At 44.7% G+C, this 17647-nt stretch overlaps 2 protein-coding genes and 1 long non-coding RNA gene across 14 annotated transcripts in view; 1 reads left to right on the top strand and 2 right to left on the bottom strand.

Annotated features, from left to right (window-relative positions):
* Nucleotides 1-798: 798 nt before the first annotated feature.
* Nucleotides 799-11991, bottom strand: GTF2H5 (general transcription factor IIH subunit 5). 5 transcript variants are annotated; one of them, XM_006093882.2, is made up of 3 exons: nt 11920-11991; nt 10800-10873; nt 799-1825 (listed from the first exon to the last, which is right to left on the bottom strand). In XM_006093882.2, exons 2-3 carry the CDS (start codon nt 10832-10834, stop codon nt 1645-1647), a joined length of 216 nt encoding a protein of 71 aa, XP_006093944.1. In that variant the 5' UTR covers nt 10835-10873; nt 11920-11991; the 3' UTR covers nt 799-1644. The 5 variants fall into 5 exon arrangements, with proteins under 5 accessions (XP_006093944.1, XP_023613974.1, XP_023613975.1 ...); XM_023758206.1 differs by lacking the exon at nt 11920-11991 and adding an exon at nt 11838-11860; XM_023758207.1 differs by lacking the exon at nt 11920-11991 and adding an exon at nt 11801-11821.
* Nucleotides 11992-12065: 74 nt separating this feature from the next.
* SERAC1 (serine active site containing 1) overlaps nt 12066-17647 on the top strand; it is a 34663-nt gene continuing 29081 nt past the window's right edge. For 4 of the 8 annotated variants that reach the window (XM_023758196.1, XM_023758195.1, XM_023758191.1 and 1 more), the window contains exon 1: nt 12074-12178. The gene's annotated coding sequence lies outside the window, so the exon portion shown is untranslated. Of the gene's footprint in view, nt 12179-12973; nt 13034-17647 lie in introns of all 8 variants that reach the window. The other 4 variants (XM_023758192.1, XM_023758193.1, XM_023758199.1 and 1 more) reach the window with 4 other exon arrangements.
* The window catches only part of LOC111827058, a 7745-nt gene continuing 7288 nt past the window's right edge, over nt 17191-17647 (bottom strand). Inside the window, exon 3 of the long non-coding RNA XR_002830519.1 lies at nt 17191-17309. This is a non-coding gene — a long non-coding RNA (uncharacterized LOC111827058). The remainder of the gene's footprint in view (nt 17310-17647) is intronic.

Here is a 17647-nt window from a genome sequence, read left to right as displayed (position 1 = left end):
GACTTGTGATCATGAGACAGTAAACCAGGAACCAAAAGCCAACATGATTAGGATGGCAGAACAGAAGCAGGGTGAACACCTGGAGCTATGTCTCCAGACTTGTTACATTAGACAATTAAACTTCTTCATTGCTTAAATAACTTCGCTGGTGTTCTTCAAGTTAAAAGCATTACTGATGCAGATGCCTCATCCATCTTTTTAAAACCTGTATCCTTTACATCTTGGACGTGGAAATACTTAATAATTAGTTTTTGAATGAATGAGTGATGGACTGAAGGAACTGAATAACAGAATATCAATGTAACTAATGCCAGCATATTTGCAATTAGATTCTGTACTTCCATTTCTTTTCTCAAATACAATAAAGTTGTGTACATCCTGCCACTAGAGAAAAATTAGTATGAACACTTGAATAATGATGACCTTTTCTGATGTATGCTTATCAAATTCAAACTGAGGTTTAATGAATGTATAGTTGATTCAATTTTTAGGACTTATTTATTAACCAAAATATCTCGAGTGGTTGAAGCAAACAATGGAATACCTACTGTATAGCTATGAGAATGAAAAAACTACAGGTGGCCCTTGAATACAAGGAGTGAGCAGAGTGGTTAGGATCACCAACCCCTGTGCAGTTGAAAATCCATGTATAACTTTTGACTCTTCCAAAACGATTAATAGCTTCCTTTGGCTGGAAGCCTTACCAATAACATAAAGAGTTGATTAAAACATGTTTTGCAAGTTATATGTATTATGTACTGTCTTCTTACAATAAAGAAAAAAGATGTTACTAAAAAATCATATGGAGAATACATTTACTTTATTTATTGAAAAAATCCATGTATAAGTGGACTTGCACAGTTCAAACCCATTGTTCAAGGTCAACTGTATAACGTCATGCAACAGTGCAGATCACTCTCACAAACATAATGCTGAGTAACAGATGCCAGACAGGAATACATGCTGCATGATTCCATTGATAAAAACTTAAGAAATAAGCAAAACTATGCTGTTCAAAGTCAGCACAGTGTTGGCCCTTGGGTGTTTCTATGAAAGGGCTTTTGGGATGATGGTAATTGTTTCTTTCTTGATCTGGGTGTTGGTTGCATAAGTGTGTTCAGTTTGTGGAAATTCTGAGGTTTGTACATTTATGATTTGTGCATTTTCTGTATGTATGTCATACTTTGATTAAAAACTTCTCTGAAGTTTCTAGGTGAAACAAAACTAACCAAACTCACACTACAAAAACTCACAATTGTTAACAGGAACAAGAAAAATAAGCTTCTAGGCTAGACTGGTAATTAAAAGTCCCATTCCATTATATTTCTAATGTATTAAATTGTGATGAAAAAGGTAGGAAAACAATTTATATTTTAATAAAGGACAATAAAAAGTCAAATTATAGCCAACTGTTAAAGTTTTGTGTTTTGTTTTGTTTTAATTCTAGGGTACATGTAGTAAAAAAAAGAAAACCACAGACACACACAAAACAGAACAAGAGTATCCGCTTAGGAGCTTTTTTCTGAACAAATGATGCCCGAGTCTTTCTCGCAGCATGCTTCTTAGCAAGTCTCTAAGTCTAGCCTGTCACATAAGATACTAAGTGATGAGTCTCTTGCATGTTACTTTTAATATCTAATATTTTCACTTCTGGGTAAGAGAAAAAGCATTTTGGTCCATTAATTCACCTACTCGCTCCTGGAGGACATTAACCAACTCTGCTATTACGAAGACATGCGTGTCATCAATGTCTTGAATGATGAACTTCTTCCCTAGGGCATTTGACTCATCCAAGTACAGCAGAAACTGCTTCATGGCAGGGTCACTGTAGAGGTAAACACATATTGATGAGAAACCTTATTGTCAATTTACACCAGAACCTGAGTGATTAGAATTTTGAGCACGTTGAAGTTTTAGGTTAAGTTAAAAATCCTAAACTCTCACTCCCACTCTGCCTTAAGTGTTAATGATTTATAGATGTAGCTTCATTTTAGAGCTGTTAGTGTAAGTTTAAGAGAAAGAGGCCAATAATAATTTGAAAAGAATAATTTGTCACTGACAAGTGAAGAAGTAATGTTCAAAGCTTTGTAGTTAATAGGGCCTAGAATCACAGCCTCCTTAACTGACTTTAAAAATTAATTTCCTTACTTGTCCACAACCATTACATTTAAAAAGCCAATAGCTTTTCAGTACCTTGCCAGTGACACATTAATTTACAAAACCAGTTAAATTGTCACTTTATAAAGCAGGGTACACAGCTAGAGTCAGATCTGGATTCAACCCTGGCTTTAGCACTTACTTGTGTGACCTTAAAATGTATTGAATCTCCCAAAACCTCAAAGTAAACCTACATAACAGAATTGTTATGGAAATTAAAGGAGAAAAATGCCAAGGATAGTATTTGATCTGCAGTTGGTACTCAAGTATCTTCCCCTTCCTTAAAATTCTGAAGCTTATAAGTCTGAACTATCATTCAGAATCTTTAAAGAAAATTCTAACAAAATCTCTTTGTGAATGCTGAGCTGAAAGAAGAAATCCAAATTCAATTCCATTTATTTGTGGCTTTATTTTGGAATGAATAGAATAATCAGAAGGGAAAAAGGGATAGAATTTTTTGGATTTACCGAAATGTGTCTTTCATCAAAGCCATGACAAGGGATGAGTATAGCTACAGAAAAGAGTCCAAGAACCATACCCTGGACAACCCAACATCAAAAGGTTAAAAAGGACAGATCAGCCCTGATCGGTTTGGCTCAGTGGATAGAGCGTCGGCCTGTGGACTGAGGGGTCCCGGGTTTGATTCCGGTCAAGGGCATGTGCCTTGGTTGTGGGCACATTCCCAGTGGGAGGTGTGCAGGAGGCAGCTGATCGATGTTTCTCTCTCATCGATGTTTCGGGCTCTCTGTCCCTCTCCCTTCCTCTCTGTAAAAAATCAATAAAATATATTAAAAAAAAAAAAAAGGACAGATCAGCAAAGCAGATTATAAAGAAGTGAACACTGAAGTAGGAAGAAAGCATGAAGAGTCTTGGAAGCCAAGTGAACAAAGGACATTCAGGAAGAGTAAGTGATCAACTGTGCCCAATGCTGTTAATAGGTATAGTAAGCTAAGGACTGAGAATTGACTATTGGATTCAGAGTTGCTGGACTTGGCAAGGGCAGTTTTGGTGGAATCATAGAGGAGAAAGCCTGACTGAAGTGGGTTTCGGAAAAGAAAGAAATTAAAGAAAGTGAACACAGAAGGCCTTCTGGGAAATTGTGGTACAAAGAGCAGGAAAATAGAGTGGGAGCTGGATAGGGATGTGGGAATTAAGAGTTTTCACCTGGGAGGGGAGAATAATAGTATGTTTGTGATGCTGACGGAAATGACCTAATGGAGAAAGAAAAGCTGATAAAGCAGGAGAAAAGAGGAGAACTTCTGAAAAGGTGTTCTTAAATAGGCAAGAGGGGATGGGATCTAGTTCCCAAGCAGAGAAGAGTATATGGGCACAGACAGATCCATGTGGTAAAGACTAGTGGACATTCTCTCCTGATTTTATTTTCTCAGTTAATCAGGAAGCAAGGGCTCAGCTAGAAGTGAGGACAGGGAAGTTGTTTGAGATATGAGAAACTGAAGGTATGAAATACTATACGTTATCCATTCTAAGAACCATTTTTCCTCACATTTTAACATCTTTAAAATTGGGACGAGTCTTACAATGAAGAGCATGTTATAGTATAATTGGCAGTGGTTTTTCTTAGAGATACTTAAAATATTGGTAAGTTATAAAATCGATGAAATCTTAGATTTAATTGACTGTAAAAGCGTTACTAGGAGTGGGAGAAGTGGACTAGGAAATGTAGGTTTGCTGGCTAGCATTCAGGCTCCATGTGAGTTTATCAGGTATAAATCTGAAGTGAGACTAATTAGTATGTTTGTATGTTTTTCTCCAGCCACTGAGAATTATGGAGGTAAAGGCTCAGAGAGGGTGAAGAGCTGAATTTTACCAGATTTGGTGAGTGTGACAGAAGGGAAAGGGAGTTGAATGTGTCTTTGAGAGAACAAGTATTTGATGGGCTGCGGAACATAAGCTGGGAAAGGAGAGTGAGATGTTGGGGTGGCGAAGGACAATGAAAAGGTGGGAGAATCAACAGCCTGTATATCTGCAGAGTGGAGGAAATGATGGAGATATGGAGATATGGGGCATTAGAGGGAGTGAACAGGAAAGGAGGGGGTTGTCAGTCAGATGCCTACAGTGGAGACTTTGGAGATGGCACTATAGGTAGGGACAGGTGTAGGTCTGACTATGTGAATGAGTGACTGCAACTGGGTGGAGGGTAAGCTTACTGGAAGAGGTCAGGGAACTGAGAGGACATGGTATTGAAAGGACTGACCACATGGACATCAAAATCACTAAGAACATGACAGGACAGCTCCTGGAGAGTGACTGGTAGTCTTCAGAGAAAAACCCTCAAGAAAAGATCTGGGTGTTGGTGGATTATTCCAAAGTGGGTGGTCTGGTCTGATGGTATGAGATTCAGAACTGGGAGTTACTATGGAAGAGGGGAGAATTCCTAGAAGTGGCAACGAGGAGTAAGGTAGATACCTATCCTATTCCTGGCCCCAATGGTACAAGAGGTATTAGAGAAACTATTCAACACTTGATAGGGTTGTGGGAGCAGTGCACTCAGGAGAAAGCCAGGTTTTGTTATAGCCTAAAGGAAAGGGGGCCTGCGGAAAGGAAGAGGAAAAGTTCAGAGAAGAAGCTGAGGGGGTTCTGCTGCTCTCTCAGGTTCTAGAGGGCAAAGTGGAAAGGATGGTGAGGAGATGGAATTAATAAAGCGGATGATACAGCCATAGACAATGCGTGTAAAAGGAGTGAGGGGTGGCAATGGAAGTATGTGGCCTTTTGGGGGACTGAAAACAAGAAAGGATATAAGGTATAAGAATGAGGGTCTCCTGACAGATAGTGACACTGAGACTGAAAGGCAACAATAGCCAGTGATGGATGGGAGAGAGAATGGAGGTCTTTGACAAAGATAGCTAACGTAATGAAGGAATGAGGTAGGGTGCCTGAGGCTTCAGAAGGGAGATGTTCACTAATTAGATGTTTGTCCTGCCCTACAGATAGGTCAGAAAAGGTTATTTCTGGTGACAATTCTTATTATGGGCAAGACCCCTAATTTAAATTCCTCTATGTAAGTAAGCAGGGGCAAAAGTTTCTCTTGAGCCAGCAGGATCTCGACTGCCTTTAATTCAAAATACTCCACATACCCCAGAGGCACATCTTGGGGTGACTCATTCTGAACCCCTACACATGCTATCCTTGCTACTTACCAGCCATCTCTTGTTACACTTGCATTACACATTACTTAATAGTTTTCTTTAAATTGCTTTCAAATCAACTTTTAAGCTTAACTTCACCTGGTACAAATCACCAGTATCTTGATGTGCTTATTTTTACCTCAAATAAATTAAAATTGTCATATAAAAACTAATTTTGTGTTCTAATTCCCCTCTGCCCCCAAATGTGTGTTCTCCTACCAACCATCTTGAACACCAGTAGTATCACTAGGAAACTGCTGACAAATGAGATGACTTAACCAGACCTGAGGCCCTGAACCTAACTGTCCCCTATACCTGGGCTCCTGAGCATTAAAGAGAAAAAACCAACATGATATAGAAAAATGTTAGTTACATGCAAACAAGTGGTTAGAGTAAGATGGAACTTGGAGACATTGTAGAAAATAGGTCTACCTTTCATCTAGCGCCAATATTCCACCTTTGTGTGCCAATCCACCCAGCAGGATGAGCCTTGGTTCACACAGAGGTACTTCTTGCAAAGTGAGCACCAGATGTTGCTCTTCACCTTCTTCATGGATTGTCTTTGTAAGACACTCCAGGATTTTGCTTGTTGTACCTGGAGTGCTTTTCCATGCACACAACACAGATATGATTAGACGATGTCCCAGGGGGAATCTCTGGCAAATGATTGCCTGGGGTCATCCGTTGAGGGAAGGGTTCCTTTTGTGGGTGGCGGTGGGCTGATGTCCTGTATCCACCAATAAGTTGCAGGCACAGTTTCTGAACATATCTGGTGAAATAAGCTGGCTTTTTTGAAGCAGCTTGCTGCTTTGAAGCATACAAGATATAAGAATTATAACTGGCCCACATAAAAAATTTTATGAAAAGCCGCCAGGGCCAGCGGTAATGACGACAAGACCGGTGAAGGCGAGTCATCTGGTCATTTTTGTCACAGCCACCCATATATTTATTATAGTCCTTCACCAGCTGTGGCATCTGTATTTCTTGCACACTGCCATCTTTATTTCTTCTGTTTATTACTACATTTTGGGCAGGATCGTGGTAGTTTGAAATAAATGTGATGGGCTTTCTATCCTGCCAAACTAAACATGTTACACTTTCTTGACATAGATAGCGACTGTCACCCCTAGCAAGTTTTTTTACACTTTTCAGCGACTTAGGAAACTGCTTCCTGTTTTGCTGCAGGGTTCCCACAATTCCTGTAATTCTGACAGTGCATATTTAGCAAGGGTTACAGAGTTGTAGAACCGGTCCATGACAAGCACGAGATTTATTTTCCATTGCACATGAGGTCAGGAGACGAACGACTGTATTTCCTACTGCGCCCAAGTCTTTTATAGGCATTGGTGCAGCACCAGTGTAGACTTCTGCATTCAAAATGTAGCCAGTCTCACCTTCACAGAGAAGGAAAGACTTGATGCCCCACTTTGTGGGCGTATCCTTGATATACTGCTTGATGGCCAAGCGGTTTTTTGTCGGGATCATCCCCTCATCTAGGCTCAAATGTTGCTTTGGCAGATAGAAGTGGAGAAAGTTGGGGAGCAGACTTTCCAAGAAAGGCCTAACTTTATATATTCTATCTGTCTTATCGATATCTGTGTCTTCCTCATCAATTATGTGTAAAAAACTCCAAAGGGCCAAGAATCTGTCTAGAGTCATAACATTTCGAAATCCGGGAGTAAGCCCAACAAAGTCAGAGCCCTCATTTGTCCAATAATCCCGATAGCTGGGCTTTATTCATAAGTATTCCATATAGATCCTCAGTCCAAGAAAAGCCTTCATTTCTTCCACTGTGGCATCCTTGAAATTTCTGGCATTGTAGGAGTTGGGCTTTGCTATATGCAATTGGTGGGCCCGGAGGTTGGTTTTCTCTGTCAAATTTTGCCAGAAAGTATCATCCAAAAACAAGGATAAAAAGTCAATCGGTTCACTCTCCTCTGTGATAGATCCAGGAATGTTCACTGGGCCTTTTCCATCCTCAGTGAAATTCAGATCTGTATTTGGTGATACAAAATTCCTTGTCCAACCTTTATCACCACCTAGATCTTCCCCATCAGCTGTTTGAGGGACACGCCCCCCTTCTCTTACTATCGATCTAGCTCTAGATCTGTAAGGGTCAAGATTCTCCTCATCACTCGAGCTCTCACTGTCTGTGTCACTTGAACTGGAAACGTATTCTTGATGAAATTCTGACTCCTCAGAGTCTGAATCAACCAAAGTATCGATCTCCTGTTGGACTGTGATAAGCCTAGACCTACTTCGCTTTCCTGTTGAAGTGCTTGGTTCATCAGCTGCTCGTTTCATTGTGAATTTTCAGAATTTTTTCACGTCAAACCACACAAAGTCAATTCAAACACATGGGGGCAGACATTTGCAATGGCTAACCATGAGGTTTGACCACGATTGGTTGGTTATTTTTAGTTTGCGATGCATTTTTTTCACGTACTAGACAAAGTACCGAAAATTAGGTACAGCGGTATAGCGGCAGATTCGGAAATTACCGAAAAATCGGTACAGCGGTCTGGTAGGGTTAAGAGAGTGGCTGGTTGGTTAGTCAATTTATATCAATGGCCTCTGCTGGAGTCCATTCATTGTCTTCACTAGCTGAGTTTAGACAGAGACCCCCAAAAGCTAGTAACCTTTGAAGTCCTAGCAAAGGTCAGAACTGCACCACCCAGTTAATCTAGGAATCACCCAGTTAATTTAGGTAATAATAGCTGAAGCATCCCCACCTTAGTTCCCTTAATTCCTTAGATACTAGTGTAGATCCTTGTTGATTATTGTTGATCAGATATTCTGCCTATTTCTGTAAATTGTCTACCAATGAGCTAATCCATGTGTCATTCAAACCACCTTACCCTAGGGCTACCCCAGACAAACCTCCTTACCCTAGGGCTACCCAGATCAAATAAAAGCTTAGAGCGGCCTGAGATCGGTGGAAGTCCTTCTGGACTTGCCCGCCTGGTCCCCAATATTACAAAATTATCTCGTGTCTTTTTCTCTCATTTGCTGTGCGGCTCCACTTTCAGATACCGAACTCTACTCCACGCAGAACGTGGAGGGAGTGTTACTCGACAGCCTCCATTAAACTTTTTGAAAGAAAATGGAAAGCAGTCAATTTGAGATTGAATTCTCAAGCCTGTACCTGAAATATAATTTGTAATAATTCAAAAAGATAAAAGTTTAAGGGACAATTTGTTATGAAATGTACAGGGCCTGAAATATCTTGCCTGAATACAGGGCTATTCTACTTCTACATGGTCTCTGGGAGAACCTGCTGGCAAGGCAAAAAAACAAAACCAAGTGCCCATATGTACAATGGCTTCCAGTGTGTTATCTTATTCCACCTCTTACCACCACCTGACACAGCCCACTCACCTACCTGAAACATTCCTAACTTCCCTCCAACTGCACTGTTTTATTCTGAACTGCTTTTGTTGGTGTCTCCTCTACCCAAACTTTAAATTTGCACTATGCGTTGGTAGCCTGCTAGTCACATGTCAGTACTGAGCACTTGAAATTTGGATAGTCTGTGAAATGTGCTGTAAAATAAAATACACATTGGATTTTGAAGCTTTAATATGGAAAAAGACAGCACAATTTTGAAGTCTTAGTACAGACTCTGAAGCCTTACTCCATGTTGAAATATTCTAGGCGTACCGGGTTAAATAAAATATATTAATTTCACCTGTTTCATTTTACTTTCTCATGTAGCTACTAGAAAATGTAAGATGACATATGTGGCACACAGTATTATTTCTATAGGGCAGTGCTACTATAAATGCAAGAAGTACTCTGGGATTTGGAATTGCTCCTCCCTCAGCCTTGCCATCACGTAAGCAGTACCATTATCCATATTATGACTCATATTAGGGGCCTAGAGATACAGGTAACAGTATTTTCAGATAATGGGAGTGACCACAGAGCAGGATTCCCAGATGAGACCGAATTACTGGTGGGGCAAGCAAACAAGTGGAGACTGAGCAAGACTGATCCAGCAGTTCAGGTTTTCAGCTGCACGATAACCAAGCCCCATGTTAGGTGGCTTTGCGGAACTGACCCGTGCTGGGCGTTGAGGGGCTCTGCTCATTTAGGTTTCTCCTTTCTCCCTTGAAATGTATGACTAGTTTAAACAACCTTCACCTGGCTCCCTTAGCATTTTTTCTCCCTGCATTTTTGGAAGACCATAGTTTGTGAGGTGAAGACTTGGCAGGCCCTGAAATTCTGTGGTAGGCAGTTAGACACGAGCAGAGCAAGGACTGTCACCCGGGCGGAAAGCCCCAGGTGCCTAGCAACGGGCAAAACTGGGAAAATAAGGACCTCACTCCCAGGATAACCTTTCCTCCCCTTGTATATCGCTGGTCATCATTCAGTTTAGACCCCCTGAGGGGTGGAACAAGGGGGCAATTAGTGACCTCATTCTACTCCCATGCAGGCCCTTGCACAACCACTCCCTTAAGCATTAACCCCTAGGGATAACATCTAGGCCTCAGTTGTATTTCAGCTCCAGGCCCTGCACAACCAGACTGGGCTGACTCAGGACCAGTTACATTGACTAATGACCCCTGACACCCTCCTCAAAGGACACGCCCTGAAAACTGAATATTTTATTGAGATCCTCCTCGGGGCCTCCCCTAAAATCCCGCCTTCAAAGCCCTTAGGAAGGCGGACTCTCCCAAGAGCAAGCTGGTGCCTTTCCGCTGCTCCCCCCCTTCCTCCCAGGCCATTACCTTCACCCTCTCCCTTGTCAGCTCCAAGGCCCTTTCTTTGGCCTCCATAACTTGTTTCCGGAGCCCATTTCTTCTACTGCTTTCTTCCTCTGTGACTTCCTAATAGCCCTACCAGACCACTGTACCGATTTTAGGTAATTTCCACACAAAGGTGGAATATTGGCGCTAGATGAAAGGTAGACCTATTTTCTACAATGTCTCCAAGTTCCATCTTATTCTAACCACTTGTTTGCATGTAACTAACATTTTTCTATATCATGTTGGTTTTTTCTCTTTAATGCTCAGGAGCCCAGGTATAGGGAACAGTTAGGTTCAGGGCCTCAGGTCTGGTAGACCAAATTAAACGTTCTCTTATAGTTTGAGTGTTGGCTCTGAATCCTTTCTTAGCCAGAACTCAAGGAAGGAGGTTGTTGAACCAAGATCTGGTCTGACTCCACCAGTGGAACACCGGTGCCCTTCTCACCGCTGCCAACAATTCCAGCCAATCCCCATGGTTTTAGAACACCGGCCCTGTTTCCCTACAGAGCGCGAATCTAACAACTATGCTGCCTCCCACCAAAAATGGGTGGAAATAATGCCAACTACATCAGTTCAACAGAGCCACTGAGATCTGGCACCAGGAAGAAACTTAGCCACAAAATCTGTTCCATTTGTTATCTAAGCAAGAAAACTGAAGTCGAGGAAGGTGAAAAACTTGATTCATTCAGCTCTTAAAACAAAAGAAAAAAGAAATTTAAAAAACTCATGAAGGATCAAAGCTACTAACCATTCTATAAGCACTCCTTTCAAGACGTTGACCATCTTCTCCTCAGGCAGACGACGCAGACGACCTTAAAAATGCTAACGAAAGGAAGACGGTGACATACAATCCAAAAGCATCAACATTAACACACTTTGGAGATTTACCTCTGAAATGAGGGAGAATATGAATAAACACCTAAGTCTGTGAAGACAGAGAGCTGACATTAAGAAAACAAACAGATATCCTGATCTTTCAGTAAAATTACACATCTACTAGGGTATTAATGTCTAAACCTTACTTGCAAACAAGTTTACCAGTCAATCCTAATGAAAGCAAGCGGCTTACCGACACCGGTGTGTCCAACCCAGTTTTTAAAATTAAAACATTCGTTGAGCCCTCGTTGGTTTGACTCAGTGGACTGAGCGAGGCCTGCGGACTGAAGGGTCCCAGGTTTGACAAGGGTCCCGGCTCCAGCCCCAGTAGGGAGCGTGCAGGAGGCAGCCCATCAATGATTCTCAACATTGATGTTTCCCTCTCTCCCTCCCTCTCCCTTCCTCTCTGAAATCAATAAAAATATATATTTTTAAAAGTAATAAAACATTAGTTGAAAGATTTCTCTTCCCACCCAGGAGTATGATTAAAAAAAAAAAAAAGATCCTGGGAGGCAGAAATCACAGGATGGTAGCTCCGAAAGCGGCCTTAAAATTATATATTGAGTCCAATCATCTCATTTTACCGTTGAGACAGGGCCTTGGAAGAGATTAAGCAGTAGCTCCCCGTTCCCTCCCCAAAGGGTACAAGCCGGGTCTTCAGACTTGTGTTCATTTACCAAATAAATGACATTCCCAGGGATCTAAACTAAAAGGGAAAAAACCCAGCCCGTGCCCGCCAACCTGACCCTTAGCCTCCTACACCTGGTCCCGGGGCAATGCCCCCGCAAAGGAAATTCACGGCGCAGCCCCCGCGCGCCAGCCGCCCGGCCCCGTCAGAACGGGCCCGAGGGGGTGCGGGACACCGCCCTGCACCCCAGCGGCTGGAGGACAGGCTTCCGGGTCCCTTCACCCGCTTCTCTCTTTCTTCGGGACCCCTACATCTTCCTCGCACCCCACTTTTCCCTCTCGTTCTGGGAGCAGACGCCGCGTACCTCTGCCCACGGAACCGGCAGCACTCCAGCGTCGCCTACAGAGCACGCAACGCGTGACGTCACCGCGTCGGCGACGCCCTGGAAGGTGGGAGGCGGGTGTGGGCGGGGCCGAGGGGCGGAGCGTGGCGAGCGGGGGCGGGGTCACGTGCCACCCGCCTCCAGGTGGAGGTCGCGGGCTGGCCGCGGGGAGGAAGGTGCTTTCCTCGCCGACCCGGCCTCGGAGAGCTGCGGCGGGCAGGCCAAGCCCAGGTGCCGGCAGGTGGGAAGGGGAGCCGGGCTTGCGGGGCGGGCGAGGGCGTCGGTGAAGCGGGCTAAGCGGAGAGCTGGGCGGGTGGCGGCGGGCTCGGCTGTGGAGCGGCCGGGGCGCCCCCGCGTGGACTGGCGGGCCTCGGCTGACCCGCTGACCCTCCGCCGGGCGTGAGGGCCTCTCTGGGAGCCTAAAGCCCACTGTTTCCCGGTCGACGCCGTTCTCTGGCTCTTCTCTGAGACCCAAAGAGAACATGTGTGGGGTGGGGTGGGGGTGGGGGTGCCATCATCGGCGCGGTAGCGAGGGAATGCTGATAAGGAGGACGAATGCGGCTCCCTTCAGATAGGCCCTTCCAGACCCAGGTCCCAGCGCTGACCCGGGAGGGAGGTCCAATAGATTGAGTGCTGGTAGGTCTCTGAGCCCAGCAACGGTCACTTTAACCCGAGAGACCCCCGAAAGTCTGAAATTCATCCCGTCCCCAAATTCTGGTCAGTGTTCTAACAGCGCTCTGTCTGTCTGTGTGTCTGTCTGTTTTACCAGCGCGGGTGCGAGGTTCATGCTTCCTGCTCGTAGGTTAAGCTGTACTGCAGCTGGGCTCATGTGTGTGTATATGGTTTACAAGCCCAGCCCCTCCACTTATTTCCCTTTTCCTATTCCTCAAATCTTTTCCTTCCCCCTTGGTTTCCATTACTGTTGGGGGCACCTGCGCTCCCTCTTTAATCTGCCTCGAAGTATATAGTTCTCCCCAAGTACCCTTTTTTTTGCTTTTTTGGTTCTTGCATGCATTCTTCTCTTTGGCCATCTCAGCAGTTCCATCACGAGAGACCCTCCCTCCACCCTTGCACTCCAGGTGCCATCCCGATGCCTGTGAGTACTTACATGGCTCCTCTCAAACTGACCTGTTGTAGGTGGTGGAACAGCACTGGGTGTTAGAATTAGGACACATGGTCCGGGTGGAAGGGAAAAGTTTTAGTCCTTAAAAATTCCAATTCAAAGGATGGGAGAAAAAGGAAACATAGTTTGGAGGGGTGTGGCCAAATATTTAAGAAACGTAGATAAATTCAGGATCCAGTTCAATTTATAGGTGAAAAATAAAACTTTGAAGACAAAGTTTTATTTAAATTAGGGTCTGATATTCACAACTGTGTATTATAGTCTATTGAAACACAATTCACCCCCCCCCCCAATTCACTCTCAAGTGGAAGAGAGAGGGAAAGACAGAGAGAAATATCTATGTGAGAAAAACACATTAATTGGTTGCCTCCTGCATGTGCCTGGACAGGGGGGGAGGTTGGGGGTGTGGGGGGGGGGGTGGAGCCTGCAACCAAGGTACATGCCCTTGACCAGAATCAAACTTGGGACCCTTGGGTCTGCAGGCGGATGCTCTATACACTGAGCCAAACCTGCCACACTCACACTGTAAAAATATATACGTATACTAGAGGCCCAGTGCACGAAATTCGTGCACGGGTAGAGTCCCTAGCAGCTGCCAGCTGGATCCTCCCTTCCCTGGCTGCTGGTTGCAGGCCTTCCTTCATTCTGTGCCACCCCCTGGTGGTCAGTGCACATCATAGCGAGTGAGTGAACTCCCAGTTGGTCCGACTCCCTAGGGGACACTTTGCATATTAGGCTTTTATATATACACCAGAGGCCCAGTGCACAAAAATTTGTGCACTTTCGGGGGGGGGGGGGTCCCCTCAGCCCGGCCTGTGCCCTCTCACAGTCTAGGACCCCTCGGGGAATGTCCACCTGCTGGCTTAGGCCCACTCCCCGGATATCTTAGGCCCGATATCCCTCTGGCAGCCTGGGAGCCCTCAACGGATGTCCACTTGCCAGCAGGGAGCAGGCCTAAGCTGCAGTCGGACATCCTTAGCGCTGCTGAGGAGGTGGGAGAGGCTCCCACCACCATTGCTGTGCTGGCAGCCGTCAGCCTGGCTTGTGGCTGAGCAGAGCTCCCCCTGTGAGCGCACTGATCACCAGGGGGCAGCTCCTGCATTGAGCGTCTGCCCCCCTGGTGGTCACTGTGTGTCATAGTGACCAGTCATTCCATGGTTCTGCTGTTAGGGTCAATTTGCATATTACCCTTTTATTATATAGGATATGATTTTTGTTGATTTCAGAGAGAAAAGGAGAGGGAGAGAGAGATAGAAACATCAATGATGAGAGAGAATCATTGATGGGCTGCCTCCTGCATGCCCCAAACTGGGGATCGAGCCCGAAATCTGGGCATGTGCCCTGACTGGAAAATCGAATCATGACTTCCTGGTTCATAGGTCTACGCTCAACCACTGAGCCATGCCGGCCAGGCACACTCAGACTTTTAAGAGACATATTTCTAATAAAGTATGACATTCACTAACAGTTTCAAGAGTATTTTCTAGCTTTTCTGTAATAAAAGGCCCAAAGTAGGTGAACCTAAGAGTTGTCTAGCAATCATTGTTTAACAGCTGAAATGAGTTAATTGTTCTTCTTAAATGGCTAAGGTTTTTTCTTTGGATAAGGATTACCTCCCAGAAACTTGCATTTTAAAAGATGGCCCAGATAAGAGTTTTTGAAGAAGAGTAGGTATTTGTATCTCAAAGGTACAGGGAAAGAAATGCCAGCTTCTCCTAGAAGGATGTTGGTTCATAAGCCAATTATCTATAAGCATTTTGAGCCAAATGGGAAGTTTTGGGGAAGGTAAAAGAATTTAGTGGGCTTTGATGTTCTGGAGCCATACCTCTTTACTTATTTGTAAAACAAGGGCAGTCATTAAAGATTGGCAAGTGCTGGCAAAGGACTAACACATTTCTTCATCCATTTTTGGAATGTTTCCTTCCATCTGGGGACATTTTTCTTTTAGGCTCTATAGGAATTAGAGCGATCTAGTTTATGGGTAGCATATACAGTAGAGCAGTGGTCTCAACCTTCCTAATGCCGCAGCCCTTTAATACAGTTCCTCATGTTGTGGTGACCCCCAACCATAAAATTATTTTCGTTGCTGCTTCATAACTGTAATTTTGCTACTGTTATGAATCGTAACGTAAATATCTGATATGCAGGATGTATTTTCATTGTTACAAATTGAACATAATTAAAGCATAGTGATTAATCACAAAAACAATATGTAATTATATATGTGTTTTCCGATGGTCTTAGGCGACCTCTGTGAAAGGGTCGTTCGATCCCCAAAGGGGTCGTGACACACAGGTTGAGAACCGCTGCAGTAGAGGGTCCTTTTTGAGAGCCATGAAGGCTTGCATGTATGGAATAGACATTGATCTAAGGAGGCCTCATCTTCCATCCGTTTCCCTTGGGAACAGCAAAACAGGTCTAACTGCAGGACAGCATTAAACTTAATGATGCCATTAATTGGCCAAACCTCTCCATTGTCCACTTACAGAGGGGCCAGACTCTTGCAAAAGAAGCCAGAGGGACTCAGGTCAAATTTCTTCCAAAGGATTATCTTAAGGCACTGTGGACTGGTTCCCCATGTACGGAGAGACAGAGAGATTCCAGGCTGAGAGAGGTGTCCCTGCTAGTTTTGGGGCTATCCTGAGCCGTCCTGTGGTCAGAACTGCAGTAGGGCAGGTTCCCTGTTGCCTGGGAATTACCTGAGGTGTGGAGTGCACACCCCGAGCTCTGGGTGCAGACATACCAACGGTCACAGTGATGGCTGAGCACTGTAGCAATAGACTCACTCCACTCAGACCGGAGGGGGTGTGCGGGGGGGGGGGGGGGGTGGGCAGAGGGGGGGCGGTGGACTCAACTCTACACGAAGCCAATCCCAAGTGAGGTGTCCCTGCTTGTCTGCCTCTGGACCTAACCTTCGTACAGGGGGTACCCAGGAAACTCATCCCATAACTCTCCGCTTCAGTAGTTGGGCCAGTGACCTGATGCCTCTGCCTTTCATGTTCCCCAAAGTCCTGGTCCCTTACGAAGCCTAGGAGCGAGAGAACAGCTGCCCCTCGGAGGGAAGGGAGAGTCCCTGTTAAGTTATCCCTAAGGCTCTCATAGAAGTTGGTTTCAGGGACTTTAGGGAGTATTCAGAAAAGGTGTTTTAAAAGACAGGGAACTTCTAGCCCAGCTGGCGTGGCTCAGTGGTTGAGCGTTGACCTATGAACCTGGAGATCACGGTTTGATTCCCAACCGGTCAGGGCACATGCCCAGTTTTCAGGTTCGATCCCCAGTGTGAGGCATATAGGAGGCAGCCAATCATGATACTTTCTCATGATTGATGTTTCTATCTCTTTTCCTCTCCCTTCCTCTCTGAAATCAATAAACAAACACAAAAGTCAGGAAACCCGACAGGGATCAGAGAAGATCCCTGGTGACCTATGTCAGCTGGGCCGGACAGACAGACAGACAGCACCTCAGGCCCCGAGGGAAAATCCTGTCTGCCTTCTCTAGGAAGATTAGGAACTGCCGGGTGTCCCTAATTTTTGAAACAGAATGAGTTTAGGCTCTGATTTGTCCAGCAAAAGGTTTCGTTTAGATCCTCAGAAAGCAATTCCAATCGAAAAGCCAAAGCTATGAAGGAGCCATTCATTTTCTTCCCCTGGCCTTTAGTTACCTCAATTCTTATCGATAGCCTAGGTCTCTGAACCCTCAACCCTTAGCTCCACCTTGAGGATTTCCAAAAAGCCTGAATTTAACCCCAGACACAAAGGAAGGAAGAGAAAGGGAAGAACATCCTTCCAGTCGAAGGGCAAGGATCTCTCTCTCCCCATTGGAACTAGTAACCTGATGGGGAACAGCACGGGAAGGGCCTTGTGTGATTTTCGTGTTCCCAGTGCAGGGGCCTTGTCCTACAGTCGGTGGATTGCCTAGTGCAGTGATGGCGAACCTTTTGAGCTTAGCGTGTCAGCATTTTGAAAAACCCTAACTTAACTCTGGTGCTCTGTCACATATAGAAATTTTTTGATATTTGCAACCATAGTAAAACAGAGACTTACATTTTTGATATTTATTTTATATATTTAAGTGCCATTTAACAAAGAAAAATCAACCAAAAAAATGAGTTCGCGTGTCACCTCTGACACGCGTGTCATAGGTTCGCCATCACTGGCCTAGTGCAAACTTCCCCGGTCCATGACCAGCAACTCCTGTACAAGAGTCTTCCACGGCTTTGAAATGCTCGTCCGTGCCCGCACAGTGCTGCAATCTGCAGGGAGGAAAGAGAAGTTAGTCATGTCCTTCAAGCCAAGGTGGCAAGGACAAAGGCTTACCAGTGATGAAACAATCCAAGTCACAGTAAGAACACTTTGGGTCTCGGCACCAAATATGTTGTAGGCTGTGGGAATGGCACCAAGTGGGGTCAGACCAGACCTGCATTCAGCAACCTTGGTACTTGAGTTCTGGCTAGGAAAGAATTCAGAGCCAAGACTCAAACTATAAGAGAACATTTATTTATAAAATCACAGAGGTAGAAGACCTAATTCCTAGAAGAATGGGTGTAGGAAACAGTTATACAGGTAAAGAAAGGCCCTTGGAGCTTGGGTG

Source organism: Myotis lucifugus, unplaced genomic scaffold (assembly GCF_000147115.1).
Source record: "Myotis lucifugus unplaced genomic scaffold, Myoluc2.0 scaffold_125, whole genome shotgun sequence".
NCBI lineage: Eukaryota > Metazoa > Chordata > Mammalia > Chiroptera > Vespertilionidae > Myotis > Myotis lucifugus.
This window is presented reverse-complemented; position numbering and strand designations above follow the sequence as displayed.

Excerpts from the sequence above, each read along its gene's own strand:
- GTF2H5 (XM_006093882.2), bottom strand. The coding sequence starts at position 10,834 with ATGGTCAACGTCTTGAAAGGAGTGCTTATAGAATG. Across the intron at positions 1,826-10,799 it reads AAAGGAGTGCTTATAGAATG|TGACCCTGCCATGAAGCAGT; the intron begins GTTAGTAGCTTT and ends TTACCTCTACAG.